Genomic DNA, 20863 nt, shown 5'->3' with positions numbered 1-20863 from the left:
GAAATGAATATTAAACTGGCCTTAAAACTAAGAAGAATATTTTTGTCTATATTACAGATACTCACTGTCATCTCAGAGATATACTTTTCAAGAGACTGCAACAGAAGCAAGTAGAAATAGCTGCCTATTAGCCCTTTTTAGGCCAGACTTTTTTTTTTTTTTTTTTTTTACTAGTTCTGGCCATCAGAATATTTGTCTGAATGCCATGAAGAATCTTTCCTGGTACTTCTTGTTCCTTCAGTAATACAAGTCACTAGCTAAGGAGAGCCTCTCTGAACTTCTTCCTTTTGACATTCAACCCATATTCATTTTACTAGAGGGAAATGAGAGTAACAGAAGAGCAAGGATCTGTTGCTCTCTTGCCTCTGGGAGAAAAAGAGAAGAAATGCCACACACATGGTCTAGGCACTAGCAATAAGGAGAAGTCCATGTCTTTTGCTTTCCTTGTGTCTGGAGTGCTTCTACCCAGGCTGTAAAAAGGGAACTTGGCCAGACTAGAACCACAGAATTGTAGAATATCCTGAGCTGGAAGGGACCCACAAGGATCATTTAGTCCAGCTCCTGGCCCTACATAGGACATCCCCAAGAGTCACACCATGTGTCTGAGAATACTAAAATGCAGGGACCTGCAGAAAGTACTGGTAATTGGTTAGACCAGAGACCTTGCTCTCCTATTACTCCTCCAAGAATCTGAGTTAGTAATTAGGGATTTAGTTATTGATACAATTAGTTATTAATATAACTGTCCCCTCAGCTCATGGATTTCTTGCTTTTGTTACTGACCAGTGAAAGGTGAGATCTAGGGAGGCTTTTTTTGCTGTGCAGGCAGCAATAAGGTATTCATATCAGTAGTCTTCCTGTGGGAAGAGTGATGTTCAGTAGCTCCTGTCCTTCTCCCCCCCATCAGGACCTGCCCACCTGCTCCTCAGACCTTCCCTGCTACTTCAATCTATTTAATTCCTACGACTGCTCAGTTTCTTTTCCTCTGTGTTTATTAGTCTTATCAGAGAATGGAGGTTTTCCTTTAATTGCTTTGCAAGGTCTTTACCTTGCTGTGTTCTTTACACAATGTACTAGCTGCTGCCTCGCAATTTTTTAGTGCTGTAAAGAATTTCAGGATACAATCTGTATGTAAGTAGCTCTATAATGTATGTGTGCATTGGAAGGTATTGTATTGTAAGGTGATTTATGGGTACTGGAATACTCAATAAAGGAGTCCGTCTGCAGAGCAAGGGCACAGTACTTCAGCTGTTTTCCAGTGTCTAATAGGGTTGGATGACTTTTTGGATTATTTAACCTTCCACTGCTGTTTAATCATGTCCGAGAGAGATCTGTCTACCCAGCTATCCATCCTATCCATCCATCCATTTATTTTTTTTAATGTATGAAGAGTCAGTAACTGACGACTGTGCTAAACAACTAGTATTAAATATTTCCCATCTGCGGGATGAGATAATTGGAAACTCAGAATATTCAATGAATTGGCGCAGAAATCTGCTGAACCATTAATGTTCATTTTAGAAATTTATGGAATATTAGAAAACCTTCAAAATGTTCCAGGAAAAGAAAAAAAAAATTAATATTAAATTTAAAGGGTGTAAACTAGGTGACCTGATAAACTTAGTTAATCTTTCATAAGTGTCAGAAAAATTATGAAAATTTTGATATGAGATAATATGGCAAAGAATTTAAAGATACACAATTAGTACCAATCATCATGGTTTCATGCTACATAGCATCTATCAAATGAAACTGATTGCATAAAATTGCAAGTTCAGTGAATAAAGTAAGTTATCATAAAGTGTATTTAAACTTTGCTGGAGTATTTCAGACAGCACTTCTTTACGGAAAATGAAATCAGCCCAGAAATGAGGCCACAAAAAAATCTGTCAGTTGTGACAAACAAAATTGCAGAGATTCTAGTAGGCTCCTTCAGCAGTGTGCTGAAATCTCCGTGCTATTCAATTTCTCTAGTGTTACTTGGAAGACATTTGAAGTAATTACTGGTAAAATTGGCCAATCACACAAAAATGGTGAAATAATGACAGAAGTAAGTGACCTGGGTCACTACATAGGCTGGACACAGTTAAAAAGTGTTCATTTTAATTTAGTCAAATGCAAAATTAAGTATCTGCAGGAAAAAGCAAGTGGGTCACTCATAAAAAAGAGGAAATCCTCATTAGAAAACGGTGCTTCTTAAGAAGAAGATGGGTGTCATAGTAACAGCCAAATATATGAGCTCTCAGTACTGTGTTGAAATTCTCGAAGTCCCAAGACTTAGTACAGTTTTGGGATGAAGTTAACCTCTGCTAAATACCTTCTAGAAACAGCAAGGTAGTGTTACCTTTAGTATGGCTCAGGAAAGATCCTTACTGGAATTCTGCATTTAGTTCTAGTGATTGCTCTACAAAACAAGTAAGTTTTAATACTCATCCAGAAGTAGAAGGGTAATTCTAGGTCTGAAAGAGTAATCAAAGTGGCCACAGTTTCTTGAAGAGAAGGTTTAACATACTTCTGTCCATTGCCTATAAATAATACCTACTAAAACATGGGGTTCTTTTAGAATAGAGGGAAAAAAAAGAGCTTGCTGATTTCTTCTAGCTGGAAGCAGGTATTTGTCAAATTTAAAATGGAGATAAGACACCAAGTCTGAATATTTTAAATTGTGAAGGTAATTAACTATTTTGGAAAACATCTTGTTTGGCAATTGGGGTGGAGCACCAATCACATGAAACTTTGATTAAGAGATTTTCTAAAAGGGATGCTATGAGTCAAGCAGAACATTTTAACCTGTCATGTGAGCTGAGGCACCTGGCATATGTTATTTCAGACTTCAGTCCAAAGGATCAGAACAGAATTTTTTTATACTCCCTGTCTATTGCTTTTGATATCTGTCTATCTATTGTTCATTTTGCATTTTGGATATTTAGAGAATCTAAAGTTCTTTCTTACTAATCTGGGCTGGATTGATGTAACAGTCATGATACAGGTGACAATTGATGTTAATGCCTTATAATAAATGGCCCCAAAGCGTGGGCTGCAGACCACTGAGAGGGCTGACTGGTACTCGTTCTTCATCTTGCTTCCAGCTGAGAGAAACTGAACAGATGGGAAGGGGAGATTAAATGAAGAGTGAAAGTAGATGGCATGATTAACTTTAAAGGTCAGAACACCCAGTGCAGAAGGTAGCTTGAAATACACAAGTATCTTCCTTATGTTGCCTTCCTGTCTTCCTGTGCACAAAACTACCTCTCCACATTGCAACAGTGTGAGCTGAAGTGTGCAGAGAAGTTGGTCCTTGTTTTTGTGCATTTCCTGTTGGATGATCTCCAGATGGAGAAATATCCACGTAAAAGAAGCAGTGTCTTCTCTGAAAGTAGAGGGCTATAGATGCTGACCCCGAATATGGTCCTTAAGACCAAGAAGGACTATTCCACCTAGGAGGCTTTTTAATAATCTGTATGGTGTTTGATTGTTTTTCATAGGAAAATTGTTGTCATGACTCATATTGAAAGCACAAGGGTAAGACTCTAGAATAGACTGGAATTCTGACAATTTAAACTATTGTAAGGTCAGATCTATCTGAGGGTTCAAACTCAAAGAGGGGAAATTCTTTCCTGTGAGAGGGAAGAGACTCTGGCACATGTTGCCCACAGAAGCTGTGGATGCCACAGCCATGGAAGTGTTCACGTCCAGGCTCGATGGGGCTGGGAGCAACATGGTCTAGTGGAGGATGTCACTGCCCATGGCAAGGGACTGGAAGGAAATGATCTTTAAGGTTCCTTCCAACCCAAACAATTCTATGATTCTGTGATTCAAGGTTTTGGCTCATATATACATCTGGGCACATGACCAGGACGAACTTTTTCTAAAAAGATAAAAGAGAGAAAAAAATTCATATAGAAAACCACAACAGATGTTTCATCATAAAAATGGAATAAAGTTTAAAATTTCTCTTTTTCCTGTAAACAGAGGTTTTCTAAAGGATGAGCAATTGCATGTCTGATGCAAGAGACTGTGGTTCTATCCATTTTTATATTCTTATAAGTAGGAGTTGAAGCCATCCAAAGAATTGATGGAAGAAGTGAAGGATTGAGGCTTCAGCAATTTTTTGGAGAGCCCAAGAGTCAGATACTGGACCAGTATCTGACACATGTCTCTGTGGACAGAAATCACTGTGATTCTTCTATAAGAAACACAATGTTCCAGCCCAGGTGATGATGATGATCTTCCTCACAAGAAACAAACAGCCAGTAACGAATCCTCCACAGATGAGATAAATAGTATTTGTCCTCTTTATGAATGATGAGTATGACTGAAGCTATTCCCTAAATGCTTTCAGAAATGGATAGAATTCTTCTGGACTTGTATTCTGAGCCTTCCGTGAAAACATCTGATGTCATCATGTGCCAGTATACGGTTTATTTGGAAAAGCACATTGTTGAAAAAAGCAGGTGAACTTTTGAGGATACATGTCTTTCTCTAATGTGAAACTGGAAATAAAGGATAAGTATAATGCAGGTTTTTGCACAAGTTCTAATTCAGTTAAGAATGCACTGAGATTGTTACTGAATCAAAATGAAGGCTATTTTTACATTTGTTTTGCTGAAGTTTCCAATATAAACTAGATGAAAATAATTATTGAAGCTCTCACCAGCCATGTCACAATCCATTTAATATCTAAATCTAATTTCTTTGCTCCCCGATTCTCTCTTGGATCCTGCTTAATTTGTGACTTTTTGATAAAGAAGCCACGTAGAAACAAGGCAACTGCTGAAATCGCCAGTCATTCTTCTTGGTCTATAAGAGACAAGCATTATAAAAAGTAACCTTCTTCTTGAAAATATTATTAGGTAAGGTAAGGAAATTTGTTCCTGGACTAATCAAGAAAAAGAGTCCAAAAACCACAAACCAAAACACCCAAACAAACCAGGAAATTCTGTCAGAAAAGTGTGCTGTGAACAGTACTAGTCACTATTTTTTCGCAGTTCTCTCATGTCCCAGGGAGCCTCTGAAATACATCAATTTTTGGTGCAGCAATGCATAGAACCTTCCCATCTTGCTCTTGCTGACCATCACTTAGATGGACAATTACTCACTCCTTCCCTGCTGGTTGATGAACACCTGATACCTCTGAATGGATGGTTTGGGACAACCCAACAGAGAAAGAAAGGCCTGAAGCTTCTCTTGTGTGTCAGTCTGGAAGTTTCTGTTCAGTAGCCAGAAGTGATGATGAACAGTTTTTGGCCATGATTTTCGAAGGAATATTTTACTTTCTATGGAGGCGAATGTGTCAAAAACAGCTAACCAAACTAAAACTGAACTCAACAGGAAAACACACCTCCTCATATGCAGTGAGTCATTGGGAAAGGAAAGGAAAAAAGAAAATATCTCAGTATCGAGACCAGGAGGTTGTGAACTGGCACTGACCTATACTTGGTAGCAAGAGGAGAAAGTAAAGAGTTGTACACTTTTTAACTGGAGGATAACATCTCTGGATTCTACCAGCTATTAAATTTCTGGTACTTTCACTGTCCTTATAAGACCTCCATGCATGCTTTCAACCATGCCAGAGGACAAAAAAAAATTATTGTCTGGCTTCTTTTTTCGAAAACAGCAATGGGACAGAAAAAACCATCATATCATAGCAGAGATGCTGATAGATTCCTGTGGATCTGCCAGCAGAATGTTCATCATTGGTGGCCTTCAAAGGCTTGAATCTTAGAGATCTCAGTGAAGAACAGTCTGAAGTTCCTCAGAAGAGTTAAATTCAGTCTGTGGGACCTGAATCATAATACAGATATAGTAAATCCTGATCTATTACTGGCTCTGGAGACTCAGCCCAATGACCCATCTGAGCTCTTGATCCACACTTGGGTAGAAAACTGAAAAAGAAGATTGTGTTTTAATTACTGAAATAAGAGGACCAGAAATATATCTTGAAAACAGGGTTTTGAAAATGCCTTTGCACAAAGATGCTAAAGACCTAAGAAAGGCATGATGCATATAGATAGTTTATAGAAGGATCTTAGTATGAAGGAATGAGGTAAAAATATGAGCCACTCCTAAAAAAAGTGTCTTTTGCATCAAATTCAAAAGCCCAGAAGCAGAAATTCCCTCATTAAAATAATAATAATAAAAAACCCCTAGCAAAATAATAATCCTTCTGAAACCTGTTCAGCCATGTCAGAAGATGCACAAAGATGTGGGTAAAGGCTTTACAATTTCTGAATATCCTTTTAAAGAAGGATTTAAAGGGTCTGTAGAGACCAATCATTAGAAGAATCATTTAATTTCACCTATAAATGGTCAAAACACAGTCAGAGTTTTAGGTCATGTTGTCCAAAAGGAAGAAAATCTGTTTCCTGACAGAGTTCATGGAGCATCTGGATGATGCTCTTAACCATATGAATTAGTTTTTGTTAGTTCTGGGAGGAGCAGAAGGTTGGACTCTGTGGTCTTTATGGGTCCCTTCCGATCTGAGATATGATTCACAGAGGTGAATGATGAGAGAAAAAGAGACAGGGGACATAAATTGAAACAGCAGAGGTTTAGACTGAACACAAGAAAAAGCTCCGCACCTTGAAGGCCAGTAAGCATTGGAACAGGTTGCTAAAATTCAAACAATTGCTCAGCAATTTTCATTGTTTTCAATAACTTGTGTCTGCAAGTTTTTATATTTGTTATTGAATAAATGTATATGTAGTACATGCATAATATAAATACCCATGCATATCTTATATAATATATATAATGTAAATATTTATATGTGTGTGATAGGACACAGATCAACACTGGAGAGAGCAGAGTTGATCCTGAATTGTGTTTGGGGATTTAATACAGATGAAGCCAGAAATGGTTAAGAATGATACACCTGTTTTTATGGGATCTGCAAGTTGTTACCCTGATGACAGCTTTTGAATATGTCGATATATATTACTTGAAGATGCTAATCTTATCTGGGGATTTTTTGATTTAGGTTTACTTACTTGAAAAGGGAAGACATCACACGCAACCATAAATTGAAACAACGATAAAGTTGCAAAATGAAGTACTCAATTTAGAAATGCAAGAAATTATGTTACCTATAAAATTTTAATTCTGTATTGCTTTGTATATGCATAAAGGCATTGCTTCTAACCACATATTTCTGTATTTTTCTCTTTCATGGCATCCTTCTTTTAATTACTGTCGAGAATGAATAACATAACATAGCACGGAAAATGGCAATGTATCAGAATTGTTATTGTAAGTGTTGGAATTTAGACAGTAAATAAGGCAGAGAAAGGATGGTTTTGTAGTTGTACAAGCAGATGTTGCCTTGGAAAACTGGAATTTGTCCCTATTTCTGCCATGACATCACAGTTATGTGAAGCATATCATATACCACAGAATTCCTTTAGTCAGACTTCTAAGCTTTTTTTTACTATTAAATAAAATAGAGCAGGTTCTGAGTGGCAGTGGTACACCATGGCTTAATCTATGTCATTAAACTCTCTTATCTCTCAAAAGTGGGTGTTTCTATCCCTTGTTATTGCTGAGTCACGCCCAAGAAAGTTCCAGCTGTGGCTTAATTGTCATGGCCCACCCAAATTGAGATAATGGCACAAAAATGTTAAAAATATATATGTAAAATTGTGGCAGAGTGGTTTTTTTTTGCAGATGTGTGAAGCCTCTTTAGCTTTCAGTGAAAAACTGAGTTTTCCTCTTCTCTTGGTGCATGACCTGAGTTTTCACTGGCAGAAAGGCTGCTGGCTATACCTGCCTCTGAAGCAGACAAAAGCATAGCATGCTTTGCATTATGCTAAATTCTTAGATAAGGTAGGTAAACAGACTGATCAGGCTTGTGGCAACTCAGATTAGGAATCCAAGATCAATAAATTGTTTTGGATATTTCCCTGCCTCATCATCCCCTTGGTGAAATGAGGACACCATGAGCACCATCAATATGCTGTTACGTAGCTCCATGAATCTCTCAAGTACTCTGCTGGGAAGGGACTTAGGAAAACAGATGAGGAAATAAAAATAAATTCATATTCATTGAAGAGTTTGAATATTGTATAAAAGGAAGGCTTGGGGCCAAGCATGAAGATGTGAGGATCTATTGAACAGCTGCTGGGTAACTAACTAGGCAACAGACTTGAAGTTGGTGAAGAGCAGACCTGTGCAGTGAGACAGAATGGGTGGATGTAAAGAAGCTCAAGATAGGTATGTGGGGGGATGGATGGCTGCATGGACTGATAGAGACTCATCCATTCTACAGCTTGAATTTCCCTTGCATCAGAGATCTTGGGAGAACAAAAAATAAACCCAGATGCCATGGATAGACAAAATGCTCTAGTGGGTCTGCAGTCTCACAAGAGTAGGATATGTTAAGTCTGCACTCTGCAAATCCATCAGTTTGAGTTCAGAAATGGGCCTGCCCATTGGAGGGGTCATTATTCTGACTTCTGAACAGAAACTTCTGACTGGAATAAAAGTAGCACTAATACTCCTCCTCTGGTGTTAACTCATGACTCTGGTTATCTTTTAGTTAGATAATGACCATTTCCCTTTTGAACACCACTAAAAGAGTAGCCACAATGACCCTGCAGTAATGAGCTCCTCCATCTAATTCTCCTATGAGAAAGAACATCTAAAATGATGGTATAAGTGTGCATGTGAGTAGGTATGTACACGTATACCAATAACTTAAAAAAATATTGGGGTAGACTTTATCACTTCTGAGGAGAGATGGGTAGAATAGTGATAGACACATGGACACCTAAATAGAAGATAGATTCTGCTAACATATTCTTGTCTAATAAATTGTTGAGCTACAAAAGGAAGCAGAAGTCCCTGTGTACAATGTATAGATTTTCTTTAACGTGAGTTATTGGGAAAAGACAGAGCTGTCCCTTTAACTGGAGAGCTGCAAACAGCTGTTCCTTATGCATACATGCTTGCTTGGTCTGAAAGTTTTGGTAAGTCAGTGCATAACTGACAGTTAGATTTATCTCCCCAATAAGCAATCAACATTATAATAAAGGAAAAATGCTTTCAGTGCACCTTTGAGAGTGCATCAGAAATTAATCTAAACATCAAATTAATTATAGTTTGTAAATGAATAGTGGCTCACAGCCCTAATACTTCTCCCGCTCCTCCTCCTCCCCCTAAAGCCTCCTCCAGCCAACTGCAATGGCTGGAGGTGCTGTGCAGCGAGTTTGATGAACAGCTCCTTCTCTTTTCTACTCACACAACTCTTTCCTTATCAGCTGGAATAGTTCCATCCTCACTCTGCAGACCTGAAATCTCAGAGCCTGGCTGCTTTGGAATATGCTAGCAAATACTAAACTTCTATGTCTCCTTCCTCTTCTCTCTGAGATCTCAAAGCATCCCTCTGGGGCTGTCCTCCTCCCCTTGGATAAGTTTCCAGCTGAGATGGACATATTTTATGAATTCCTCCTTGGCTCTCTGGCTGTGCTAGGTCTTTCAAATTGGAGAGGACCACAAAAAACCCGTGCTGATCTGAACAGAAATATACCAGGGGTCAGACATGCTTAATATGCCTGGAAAATCAGGTCTATTTGTCTCAACTCTGGCACTCAAACAAGTGGCTTCTTCCACTGCTCTTTGATCTTTGATCTGTAGGTTTTAGCCATACGGGAATGACAAACAGATTTTCCAGGGCCCTGAAACAAAATGTATTCTCACTAGATCATGTAAAATAAAGGACAGAGCATAATTCTAAGGGCTACAGCAAGAAAGAATCAGGTAGAGACTTTCCTTAGAAAATTTGAAATCTGGTTAATAGTAAAAAGGAAAAAAAAAAGTCAGACCTAATCACAGTACGGATAACAGCAACAAACAGAGCTACATGCCTCAAGACCTTTCTAATAATGCACCTATTTGGTGAGAATTTCCTGTTTACTAAAAGAAAAATCAGAAAAGAAACCCCAAAAACCTTTGATCTGATAAATAACTCTCCTCATCCATGAATCTGACAGACCTTAGCAAAGGAATCAGTGTACTGCTCTAAGAAGGGGAACCCAAGCCTAACAGCTAGGCTGACCTGTGATCACCCATATGGGTGATGACCATGCAACTGGAATTTCTTCCCTTTACAACACCTTTCTTCTGCAGCTGCCCATTTCCCTGGATGAACCCAAGGAGAGTTGTTGCCTTTTAATTTTTTTTTTATTAAATGAGAAACTCCCATATATGGCAGAGCATATTGGAGGCACATTGTCAGCAGGTGCTGAACAATATTTTCCTAATGTGCCTCAGGGTGCCTTGTTCCACTCCTATGTCTTGTGGAGTGCTGCCAATGCACTTTAGACCTAATATGCAATGCCCCTTGTCCCAGGGCCCTGTACAGCTTTGCCATTGTCCTATTCTCTTGACACATCTTTCTTCTTTCTATTTCAGCTTCCAGATTGAAACTCTGTAGATCATCATGACCTGCTTGCTGCCTTGCATCTCCCACCCCACCTCTTTTGCCACCACACTGCAGCATTTAACTGCCACAGCATGTTTTTAATAACAGGATACAAGCTCTACCCATCCCTCAGCCATTCTCCCGAGCTTCACCCCCTCCTGTGTTCAGTTCTCATTCCTCACCGCTTTTCTCACTTTTAATGTCTCTCCTTTGTATCTCCAGTTTCTTTTCATAAGCTAGGAGGAGTTTAGTAGGGAATAGAATTATTTAACAGCAAATTTAATTAACTATTATGACCCTCATCAAGTGATGTTATTTCCTCTATCTTGGCATCTTCAGAGAAGACTGGATGTTTTTCCAAATGAGGTGGCCCATTAGCAACTTTCAAATGCACTCCCTGCAGGAATCTGGAATGAAACTCAATGTTCATGTTGTACTAGGAGTCAAGCAAGATATTTCCTTTAGGACATGTCAATCTATGGTCCTAAGAAGCCCTTGCAGTTTGTAAGCTAGAATGCTCCTTGTTTTCTTTAATGTGGGACATTTCAAACAGGGGTGGAACGTTTTGCTGATGTGAAAGTGCATCTGGAATGTGCAGAAAAGGAGAAAAACATATGGCACTTGTGGCTGCTTACACCTAGGGTGTCAGAGCATGTCAAACTGAGTGGAGGGAATCAGCATCTCTCTGGGAATAAGACAGGTTGTTCACAGCCTTCTGGAGTCACTGTCCCGTGGGGAGAAACTGGAGCTGCTACATCAATGGGTATGAAGAACAGGCACATGCCAAGGAGACATGTAGGGGACAAAGCAGGGACATGGAGCAGAATTGGCCTGACAGTGTCTGCTGCTCAGTGGTGTGCAAAAAGTTGGCAGATCCAGGTGTTTATTGCTCTCAGAAAAAGGTGACTGGAGCAAACCAAGTGTTCCAGTAAAGCAATTCCTCTAGCTTTAATTTATCTACATCTTACTTGACACTTTGAGATAACCATTTGACCTCTGCTTCTCCATCCATGTTCTCGTTTTTCTAATTTCTGACATGTCTTCCTAATTAATACTGCCCAAACCTGTCTTGCTTGCTCTCTTCTCTGTTAAAACATTTTTCTAAAGTATGTCTGTCTCCACATTTCACTAACTTAATGTCTTCCAATGCTTTCTTTAAATGTGTCTTATGAGACAACAGTGAGTGTTCCTGGCTGTGTTGCAGCGTCACCCTATGACAGAGGTAGAGTTAGCCATGTGTGGGCAGGGTGAAAAGTTGCCCTTCTCACATTGCATACTTGCCTTAGCAGCCTTAATAGCATTGTTTTACTAGAGTTCTCTTTTAGCTTTGTACACAAACTGTTCACATTTAAACTATCTACAGAACTGAGAGGGGAATTATCACCAGAACCATTGAGACCAGCACAAAGATGTAAACCACATGCTCTGACATTTAGCACACCTACACACAGAATAACTGGCACACATATGGTGGGAATGTGAGAGACCCAGCGCAAATTCTGCCTGGTGCAGACACAAACTGGGTTCCTGCAGATATTGACATTCAGGCTGTGGCACACTTTACCTCCGTGCAAGTCTTCCTAGACCAGCCCACTCTGAGAATGGGAGTCACCATCTCCAAGGAGTGTCCAACTAAGTGTAATTTTTCTCTGAGTGAGATGAGTCCTGCTGTGGCCCTGCCATTTCGCTGGGAATTGACAGTATGGCCCAGCTGGAGAAACATGCTGGCAGCAAAAGGAGTGTGTGGGCACAGGCTACAGGGGTCAGCTGGGCATTGAGTGAAGGACCAGTGAGAGAGGAGTGAGAAGGACAGAACGGTGAAGAGCTGTGAAGGTGAAATCACTAAGTCTGAATACAAGAATGGGGACAGAACAGTGCCTGAGGAGAAAACTAAGGGGATGCAGATATGGTTGGTGATGGAGGCTCAGGTTATGGGGATACACAGGGTGCTGGTGAATGGGAAGGACAAGAATGGTCTACATTTTGGATGGCCAAGGCCAAGGATGGCCATGGCTGCATCAGGACAGGGAAGGGAGAAAAAAAAGCCAGAGGTTTGAAAAATTGCAAGAGAAAATGAAGGATTTAGGTCTAGCCTGGATGTGTGCAGCAGAAGAAAAGTCATAGGCAAAGAAGCCTCCCAGGCTAAATTACTTTTTTCAGGGAGAAGTCAGGGTTGTTTCTTATGCAGTCTTTCATAGTAGAGCAGGCAATCCCACTAGGGAAAATGACAGACATACTCTGAACAGTTTCACATTTTATATCTGGTATTCGTGTTTACTGTAGCTGGCATTACTTGCTGCTCCTTGTCAGCCAGGAGGCCGTGGCCTCTAAATTGGGAATGTCAAAGGCTTGCTGGCCACACTATAGTTTCTTTAGCATGTGCAGGTGCTAGTATTTCTCTGCAGGCTCATGGACTCCAGAAACCAGGAGAAAGGTTTGTTTCTGATCTCATTTTCTTCCTAACATTCCTGTAGCTGCCCCAACATTATCCTACCAGTAATGGCAAAAAGAGATAAATTTGTGTTCAAAATGCAGGCAAGCATCCAGAGCCAAATAATAAGGAAAAAGAATCATAGAATGGTTTGGGTGGGAAGGCACCTTTGAGTTCATCAGGTTCCAACCACCCTTGCCTGTGCAGACACCTTCCACTAGGTCATGTTGCTCCCAGCTTCATCCAGCCTGGCCTTGGACACTTCCAGGGCTGGGACATTCACAGTTTCTCTGGCCAGCCTGTTGCAGGACCTCACCACCCTCACAGTCAAGAATTTGTTCTCAATAGCTGAGCTATATCTCCCCTCGTTCACTTTAAAGCCATTCCCCTTTGTCCTACCTGTACACGGTTTTGTAAAATGTCCATCTCAGCTCTCTTGCAGCCACTTTAAATACTGGAAGGTTTTTTGCTGTCAGGTTCCCCTGGAGCCTTCTCCAGGCTAAACGACACCAATTCTCTCAGCCCACCTTCAGAGGAATAGTGACCCAACCCCCTTATCATCCTTGTGGGCCTCCACAATTCTATTTTGACATGTTGCTTTACTGACTTGTTCAGTTTGTGCCAGCTGTTTAGAAGCTATTCAATAGTGAAACAAAGGTGTCAAATAAAGTTTTTTCTGTTCCCATGGAAAAAAACATAGTGACATTTTTCTCCATAGAATTTTTAAAGTTTGTCTAGAGCAGGACTTCTTGACAATTTTTCGACAACCTGGGGCTAAACTCTGTTACAGCAATTTATTTGGGATCTGCTTAGCAGATATATTTTAAAAGGTCATATAATAGTGGAATATCTTTTTGGGGCCAGACAGAATTGTCCCCCCAGGCTAGCAGTTGGAGAGCTGTAGCTGCATGGGAAAAAAAAGTGAAATAGAATGCAAATGCTGTGTTCTTACATGTTGAGTTTTGGGAAATGTTTAAGCAGCAAAGAAGGAATTTTCTTACTTTCAAAGTTAATAAAATCCCTTCTTTTCCTTTAGGAAAAAGTAATTTATTTTTTATTTAAATTTATTTCCTCAACAAAAATGCCAGCTTCAGTAGACTTAGCAAAACAAATGAAAGGTCTCATTTCCTCTAATACATTTTACATGTTTACATTGCTTTAAACCTGAAGGTCAGGGGGGTGGGAGTTTTTGAAAAGCAATGTAACCCACCTGTGATAGTTAGTTACCTGTTCTTCTGTTATTTCAATCCTTCTGAAGCACAGTCAACATATTTGTCTGAGACCAGCAGTCACAGCAGGCACTCAGCTCTATGGAAAACTAAGTGAAATCCAGAGACAACTGGGACTTGACACCTCAGTCCTCAAACTGCCTCGACCTGGGTATCTGTCCAGGTAATATCAGAATATCAGAAGCTGATATAAGTTGACTACAATCCACCAGCAATCTCTAATTCTTTCTTTTGCTTGTCTGTGTGCTTGAGTAAATACTTCCAAAGGGTACCTCCCTATTTCATCCTTCAATATCTCACAGTTAGCTTTGGAGTTCACTTCATTCAACAAGCTGATGCTGAGTTTCTTCTAGTAAAACTCTGGGAAAAAATGCTCCTAAGAGCCCTCAGTTCCTGCTTAATGCTCAGCCTTGATCTCACAGTGCCTTGGAAACAGCCCCAAATCCCTGCCCACAACTGGGGTGTGTGTCATGTCCTCATGGGGCCTTGTAGCCGTGAGCCTTTCATCTGAATGGGGATAAAGCTCATAGCTGTCCGGAAGGCATCTCCATTTGCTTCTCAATATGTGGAGAACCAGGCCTAGAATTTCTCTAAACATTGATGACAGCTTCACTGCTCAAGGTCCATTTCTAATCCATGGATCTCCTTGGAGCATCAGTTTCAGTGTCACCTAGAGCTGTGGTCTGCTCAGCTCCTGAGATTTATATATATATATGTATATATATATATGAAACAGGTGGGCTCTGAATTCATTGGGGTTATTTCATAGTTTTGAGTTCTAATTTGAATTTGCCAATTGCCTCTGCATCCCAGACTCTTTGTCCTTCATTCCTCTGGTGCTAGAGAGTGCAGAAACCCAGTGACTTCTGGTGACTGGGAGGGCTGTGTCCCTCTCATCAGGAGTCAGGGTTCCTTCAAACAAAGGGGAAAATAGCCTGTTCAGACCCTCTGTGGATGGGCAGGAGAAACTGTGTGTGGAGAAAGGGCACAAAACCCTTGAAGTACTCTCTGACATGCACCATGAGTAGCAAGGGATGAGGTAGGAGATTTGGGAGGTGGGCTGTTCAGGAGAGGAAAGGGGAAGGCAGCATGAAAAGAAAGCATAGTGTGGAGATTGAGAATGGTTTTAAAATCAAATGAAAACTCCAGTGATTCTTAACTCTGGAAGTTTGCCTGAGAGACAGAATCCAGATTAGCTGCAAGTAACAGGAAAAGAAAAGCAATAGTTTGTTCTGTTGCACTTCCCAGGGAGGGTCTGCAAGAGGTGCAGGATGGCAGAGAATCAAAAATTACATATCCCAGTGGGCACATAGCGGTGAGAGATCCTCTGTCCACCAGGTGTGACGGGATCAAATGTGGCAGGGTCCTCATGCTGCCACACTGCCAAAAGGGACCTTTAACAGCCCCAACTTCACTAAAGATGGTATGCAAGTGAGAGCACACACACATCACCCCATGGCTGTTGGCTGGCTGAGCCCTCCCATTGTGAGTATGGCTCAGGGTGCTCCTGCCTGGGGCTCTTTCTCGCTCCAGCTGGTGCCAGCAGTGAGGCCAGAGCTGTCTGAGCTAGGTGCAGCTTTCAAACTCAGTCTCTTAGCACAGCGTGATAGCTGAGGCACAGGGTTACCTTGGCCCATCTCTGTCTGCTGAGGTGCTGCCTCAGGTCCAGTAGGTCATGTCTGATTGTGATCTAGCAAGCAGCCACCACCCCCCAGAAAACCAGCAAGCTCTCAGCAGATGCTCAGCCCTTACCCCCTTGCAATCTAATGCGTCACAGCTGCAGGAAAGCTGCCCCCACAACTCTGTCTTCCCTTCAATCCCAGGACCTGTTTCTCCTTTTCTTTAGGCACATAAATATCCCTTCTGCAACATGATCCCTCTGCTGATCTCATAATTTCACCTATGCCCAGCCCCCTCCATTTTGCTCCAGGTGCTTTAGTCTTTTCTACACCCTCCCCACCTCCCTTTACAAGGGGAGTATTTTTTGACCCCACCAGTGTCTGCAGCACCTTGCTTCTGGTGAGATGCTGAACCTTGACCTCTAAGCAGCACACGCAACTTTGAGCATGAGAGAGAAAGAAGGAAGGGGAAAGTATTGACAGGGAGTAAATTGAGAGAAATCATAAAGCTTAAGCAGAAAGAAAGCAGTTTGAAAGGTAAAGTATTCAGAGAAAGCCCTTTCCTGGATGAATCTAATTGTTTTGTTATCTTTACCCACCAAAGCATTTACTTTGGTTTGTCGCCCGATCCACAAACACTTTCGAGGAGATGACATTACCGAAAGGCAGGAACATCTGCATCAGCTCAGCATCCCCAAACTCCTGGGGCAGATGGTAGATAAACAGGTTACAGCCCTCTGGTCCTATCAAGAGAAAAAGAAGACCCATGAATGAAGAGAAATAGGATATGAGAAAGCACATGGTGGAGATTTACTTTGGCATCTTCTCTCTCTGACTGGTGAGTGGTCACGTTAGGAAGCAGCCTGTAGATTCTCAGAGGAATGGACAAAGTAGAAGACCAGGAATTCAAAAAGTCACCTAGAGGCTATAGTAACTTCAGTAGGTTTCCCAGGACACCAGGATAGAAATCTAGAGAGAGAGGAATGTACCAGCACATGTGGCCATGTAAACAACAGAACGGAGGAATAAGAACACAAAGAATGAAAGAATATATTTTGTAGATTTTATTTGTTCCTCATAATCTTATTTAATCTGTAGAATTTTGGATGATCCACACTATCCCTTGTCTCTTCCCAGTGTCTGCATGCAGAAGTTTTTATTATCCTTCTTGAATCTGTATGATGACAGTAACATCACACAAATTATGATAATAGGCAGAAAGATATGCACTAACCCACAGGCTCATCTTGTTTTGTAGAATGTTACATTCATATCCCCATCTTGACTCAGCCTGAAGACTCCCCTAGATCTGGACAGTTAGGCCATGTCCTTCATTCTAGAGCATTCTGCAGGAGGGATTTTAGGCGGATTTAAATCCAAAGTACTAGACAAGAGGGATTGGCTTTTTTGCTTCAATCCTGTAACACATACTCTTACCAGTGTCAGAGAGTGTTTTGGAAAACATTCAGAGAGATGTCTTTAGCTGGAAGACGAAATTAAAGTAGAGACCTTCAAAAAATATTCTGTTGAAATTGTATTTTGGGACAGAAGAGGGCAAACCTGCCTTGTGTGAATAGCCTAGAATATAGGTTTTCAACCTGGCTTTTATTTTTATGCATGCTGTCCTTGGGTGACAGTCAGAAAGGTGTGTCCAGGTGGTTTTGTTAAAAAAATTAAGCATTTAAAACCTTTGCAGTCTTCAGTAGCAGAAAACTGTATAGTTTGATGAGACAGGGATTGTTTTTTAATTTTTTTTAATTCTAAAGGTACTTCCAGCTGCTGCACTGACCTCAACAGGTAACTCCAGCTCTGCTTGACTCAGAGGGGTTGAGATGAAGGGGTTACATTGTGTGCCCTTTGCCAAAAGGGTTAGAGGTCAGAGAAAAGGAGAATTTCCTCCTTCCTCCTAGCCCATGTGCCTACAGCCCTGTGACCTGACTCAGTGAACTTTCCCCTTTTTACGTCTGGGGCACAGTGTGGGGAAGGAAAGGGTTTTTTAATACTGTAGTTTTCTTCATCAGGGCATAATTACAGTGTCATAACACAGCAAATTACAACTTTGCCTTTCCTGTTAGGGAGAGGAGTTCGCCTAGATGCTCCCACCTTTTATTACCCATTACTCATCCCCCCGGCTGGCAAGAGAAGTACAGTGAAGTCAGGATTCTGGCAGATGCCCATTTAAAGCTCATTAAAATTCCTGGGCCTCAGCATGATTGAAGTCACAGGCTCTCCACATTTCCTTTTGGATTAATGGAAAATGAAGCCCTAATGAATATTTGCTAAGCACAATTTTCCCCACTAATTTGCTAAAAGGACTGTCATGAAGGAACAGCTGATCCTTTGCATCTTGTGCATTTCCTAAAGGTCATGAGGATGGTAACAGGGTTTCTTCCAAATGGGGGGGGATAGTGGTATGGTGGGATAATTAACTAATTAGGCATTCGGTCATCTGCTTAGCCAAATTACTTTTGAACCTCAGTGGCTCATAATCAGGCTCCCCTATTTCATGCCAAGCTTTTTTCAGCTTCCCCCCACCTCCTGTCTGCCTCTTCTTTAGTCTTCTCACTGAGCAACTATAATTTTTCCAATCTTTGCTGCATCCATTTCCACACAATACAGAGTTATTGGCATAATAAGCTAGATATGAAACAGTCTGAAAGTGTTAAACAAACACTAACCCCCTTAGGTGTCTGTTAAAATTGAGAAAATTCCGCCCAGGAGCAGACCATGATCCAGAATAACATGGAAAAAATTCATTCCTTCATCTGAACGTGCCCCAGAGCACTTCTGCTGTGGGATTTGAGATCCACATTATAATAAAATGGGTAAAATTTTGGCTTTGCTGCAGTTGGTGGCAAAATTCCCACTGACATCACCAGAGCCAGCAGTTTGCACTGTATAACTGGCCAATTCTTTCAAAAATACCAGCTGCATTTCCTGGGGTCTTGGATGTGTTGTGCATGAGTAGGGATTCTGCCTGTGTGTGCTGAGAAATACCTACCAAGGCATAAGGCAGACCAGGAGGCACACAGCTTTAACTACACCACCTTTAGCCTGGGCTCAAGGAGAGAACAACCCGTAGTTCACCTTGAAATTAACTTTTCCTCACATGACTCAGTGACCAAGAGGAAGAGGCTAGGGAGGGTGTGAGAAAGCAGGGAACATTCTCAAAGAGCAACTTAGCTCTAAAATGTGCCTGGGAAACCTGTGCTGTGTCTTCCCCTACTGACCCAGATATTCAAGGCCAAACTCACTTTGTTTCCAGCTATGGAAGGGTTTTTCCTAACTTCTAATCTTGAAAACTTCACTTGCTTGTGAGAAACAGCCCCAAACGGGCACTTTGATTTGTTTTGTCACCCTCAAATATAAAATTTCTGCCTCTAGAATTTAACAAGTGTTTTTTTGTTAAATCTGTCTGTGAGTTACATGTCACAGTCAGAGCCCTTGGTAAACAACTCACAAAACAAGATCTTCTGCCTCGGCTCTCCTAGTTTTTTGGATATGTTTTCGCCTGACTCAAGTTAATTTGGGCACTCCGTAGAAGGCTATGTGCTTGTGTGTATGGCTGTCTTGCTGTATACTTAGGTATATTTTTAAGAAACTAAAGACAAGATCATAAGGAAGAAATTCTTTACTGTGAGGCTCTGGAACAGGTTACCCAGAGAAGCTGTGGATGCCCCTTTCCCGGATATGTTCAAGGGAGGATAGAGCTCTGATCAACCTGACCTAGTGAAAGGCGTCCCTGTTTGTGGCAAGGGGTTGGAACCAGAGGGTCTTAAATAACCCTTCCAACCAAAACAGTTTTATGATCCCATTTGTTGTTCATCTCAGAATGCTTTAAAGATCTGAGTTCTCAGAGCACAAATGCAATGAGTTCTATGGGGCTTGTGCAGGATACTGGAATAACAGAAAAACCACAGCTGGTATGGAAAAGCTTTAATGAGGAGTCCAACTCTCTGTTTGGAGAAAAAGTTCTTGTTTTGGATAGAGTTAATGGATTATTGGAAATCATTATACTTGGCAATTCAGGGCTGAATACAATAATAAAATTATTTACGACAGGCTTTACTTTTGTTTTCAAAAGGGCTGTAGTGTAGCTTGAAATTTAAATCCCATGACACATCATCAGAAAAAATGAAGTTTTGTTTCAACACTGACGTCTGCCATGGCTCTTGGTTTTATAACATGTTTATGTTTTATGACATATATACATTTATCTTAATTTAGACACAAGAAGAACAGTTAGCCTTGATTTCGACAAAAAAAAGCAAAAAAAGCTTTAAGGATTTCACAGTTTATGGATGTTCTGTAGACTACAGTCAAACTATGCTGGATAATGGAAAAAACAGTGACTGAGGGCACAGAACCACACGGTCTGGGCCGATCTGAGCTGAACCATTGGTAAGCCATTGCTCTGCCCATGCTCCTCACATGAGCTCATTGTCAGTTTCTTAGCACAGGGACAGCTGCAGACCCAGCCTCTCCCTGTGTGCCCACTTTCAACATAAGTGAGCTCCACATACCTGTTCTGACATCAGCTATCCATCATTACATCCCAGCACTGGGAGGCAATGTCATGAGGAAAGGCTATGATGAGGCTTGTTTTCCAACAGTAGTTAAAACTGGGCTAACCAATGAGGTTGTATGAAGTGAGGCTGCAGCACTTTGTTTAGCTGCACACCTCATCTTTACAGCAAGCACTCAGAGGATGGAATTTCATTGCCTCTTCTGCTTGCCCAGAAGGTTTGAGCACAGCATGGATAAGAGTTGCAAACTTGTACCAAGAAGTTGTACTTCCTAGTTTCAGAAACTACATCAGTATGAGTAATACCATACAAACTAAAAATTATCTCCAAGTTTTGTGTGGCTGACATGGCCTGAATCAAGACTTTATCTTAAGCTTTGATAGTTTTGGATCAGTTCCACCCTATGCACCCTGTCAGCTGCCAGCAGCCTCAGTGCTCATGTGGAAGTAATGACTCATCTCTACAGGAATGTTGCAGCAACAAAATGTCCCCGGGCTTGTTATCCAACTGGGATCCAGGAGTGGAGAGCTAAGATTGTCATTAACAATGTGATCACTGGTGTTACTGTGGTGGTAGGGCTGGTTCACTAACGAATCAATGTTAGTGCACATCCTTGCAAACCTAAAATACTCTTTTCAGCA

At 41.0% G+C, this 20863-nt stretch overlaps 1 protein-coding gene across 50 annotated transcripts in view; it reads right to left on the bottom strand.

The window, feature by feature from the left end:
* CELF4 (CUGBP Elav-like family member 4) overlaps positions 1 to 20863 on the bottom strand; it is a 676060-nt gene that overhangs the window by 5106 nt on the left and 650091 nt on the right. For 21 of the 50 annotated variants that reach the window (XM_063422567.1, XM_063422555.1, XM_063422559.1 and 18 more), the window contains one exon: positions 16356 to 16439. The exons of 19 other annotated variants lie outside the window; for them this stretch is intronic. In XM_063422567.1, coding sequence (XP_063278637.1) covers positions 16356 to 16439 — 84 coding nt within the window. Of the gene's footprint in view, positions 1 to 16295; positions 16440 to 20863 lie in introns of all 50 variants that reach the window. 10 more of the 50 variants (XM_063422542.1, XM_063422543.1, XM_063422539.1 and 7 more) reach the window with 1 other exon arrangement.

This window comes from Prinia subflava, chromosome Z (assembly GCF_021018805.1).
Source record: "Prinia subflava isolate CZ2003 ecotype Zambia chromosome Z, Cam_Psub_1.2, whole genome shotgun sequence".
In the NCBI taxonomy this organism is placed as follows: domain Eukaryota; kingdom Metazoa; phylum Chordata; class Aves; order Passeriformes; family Cisticolidae; genus Prinia; species Prinia subflava.
Note: the sequence above shows the minus strand (reverse complement) of the source record. Positions and strands in the feature narration are given on the sequence as shown.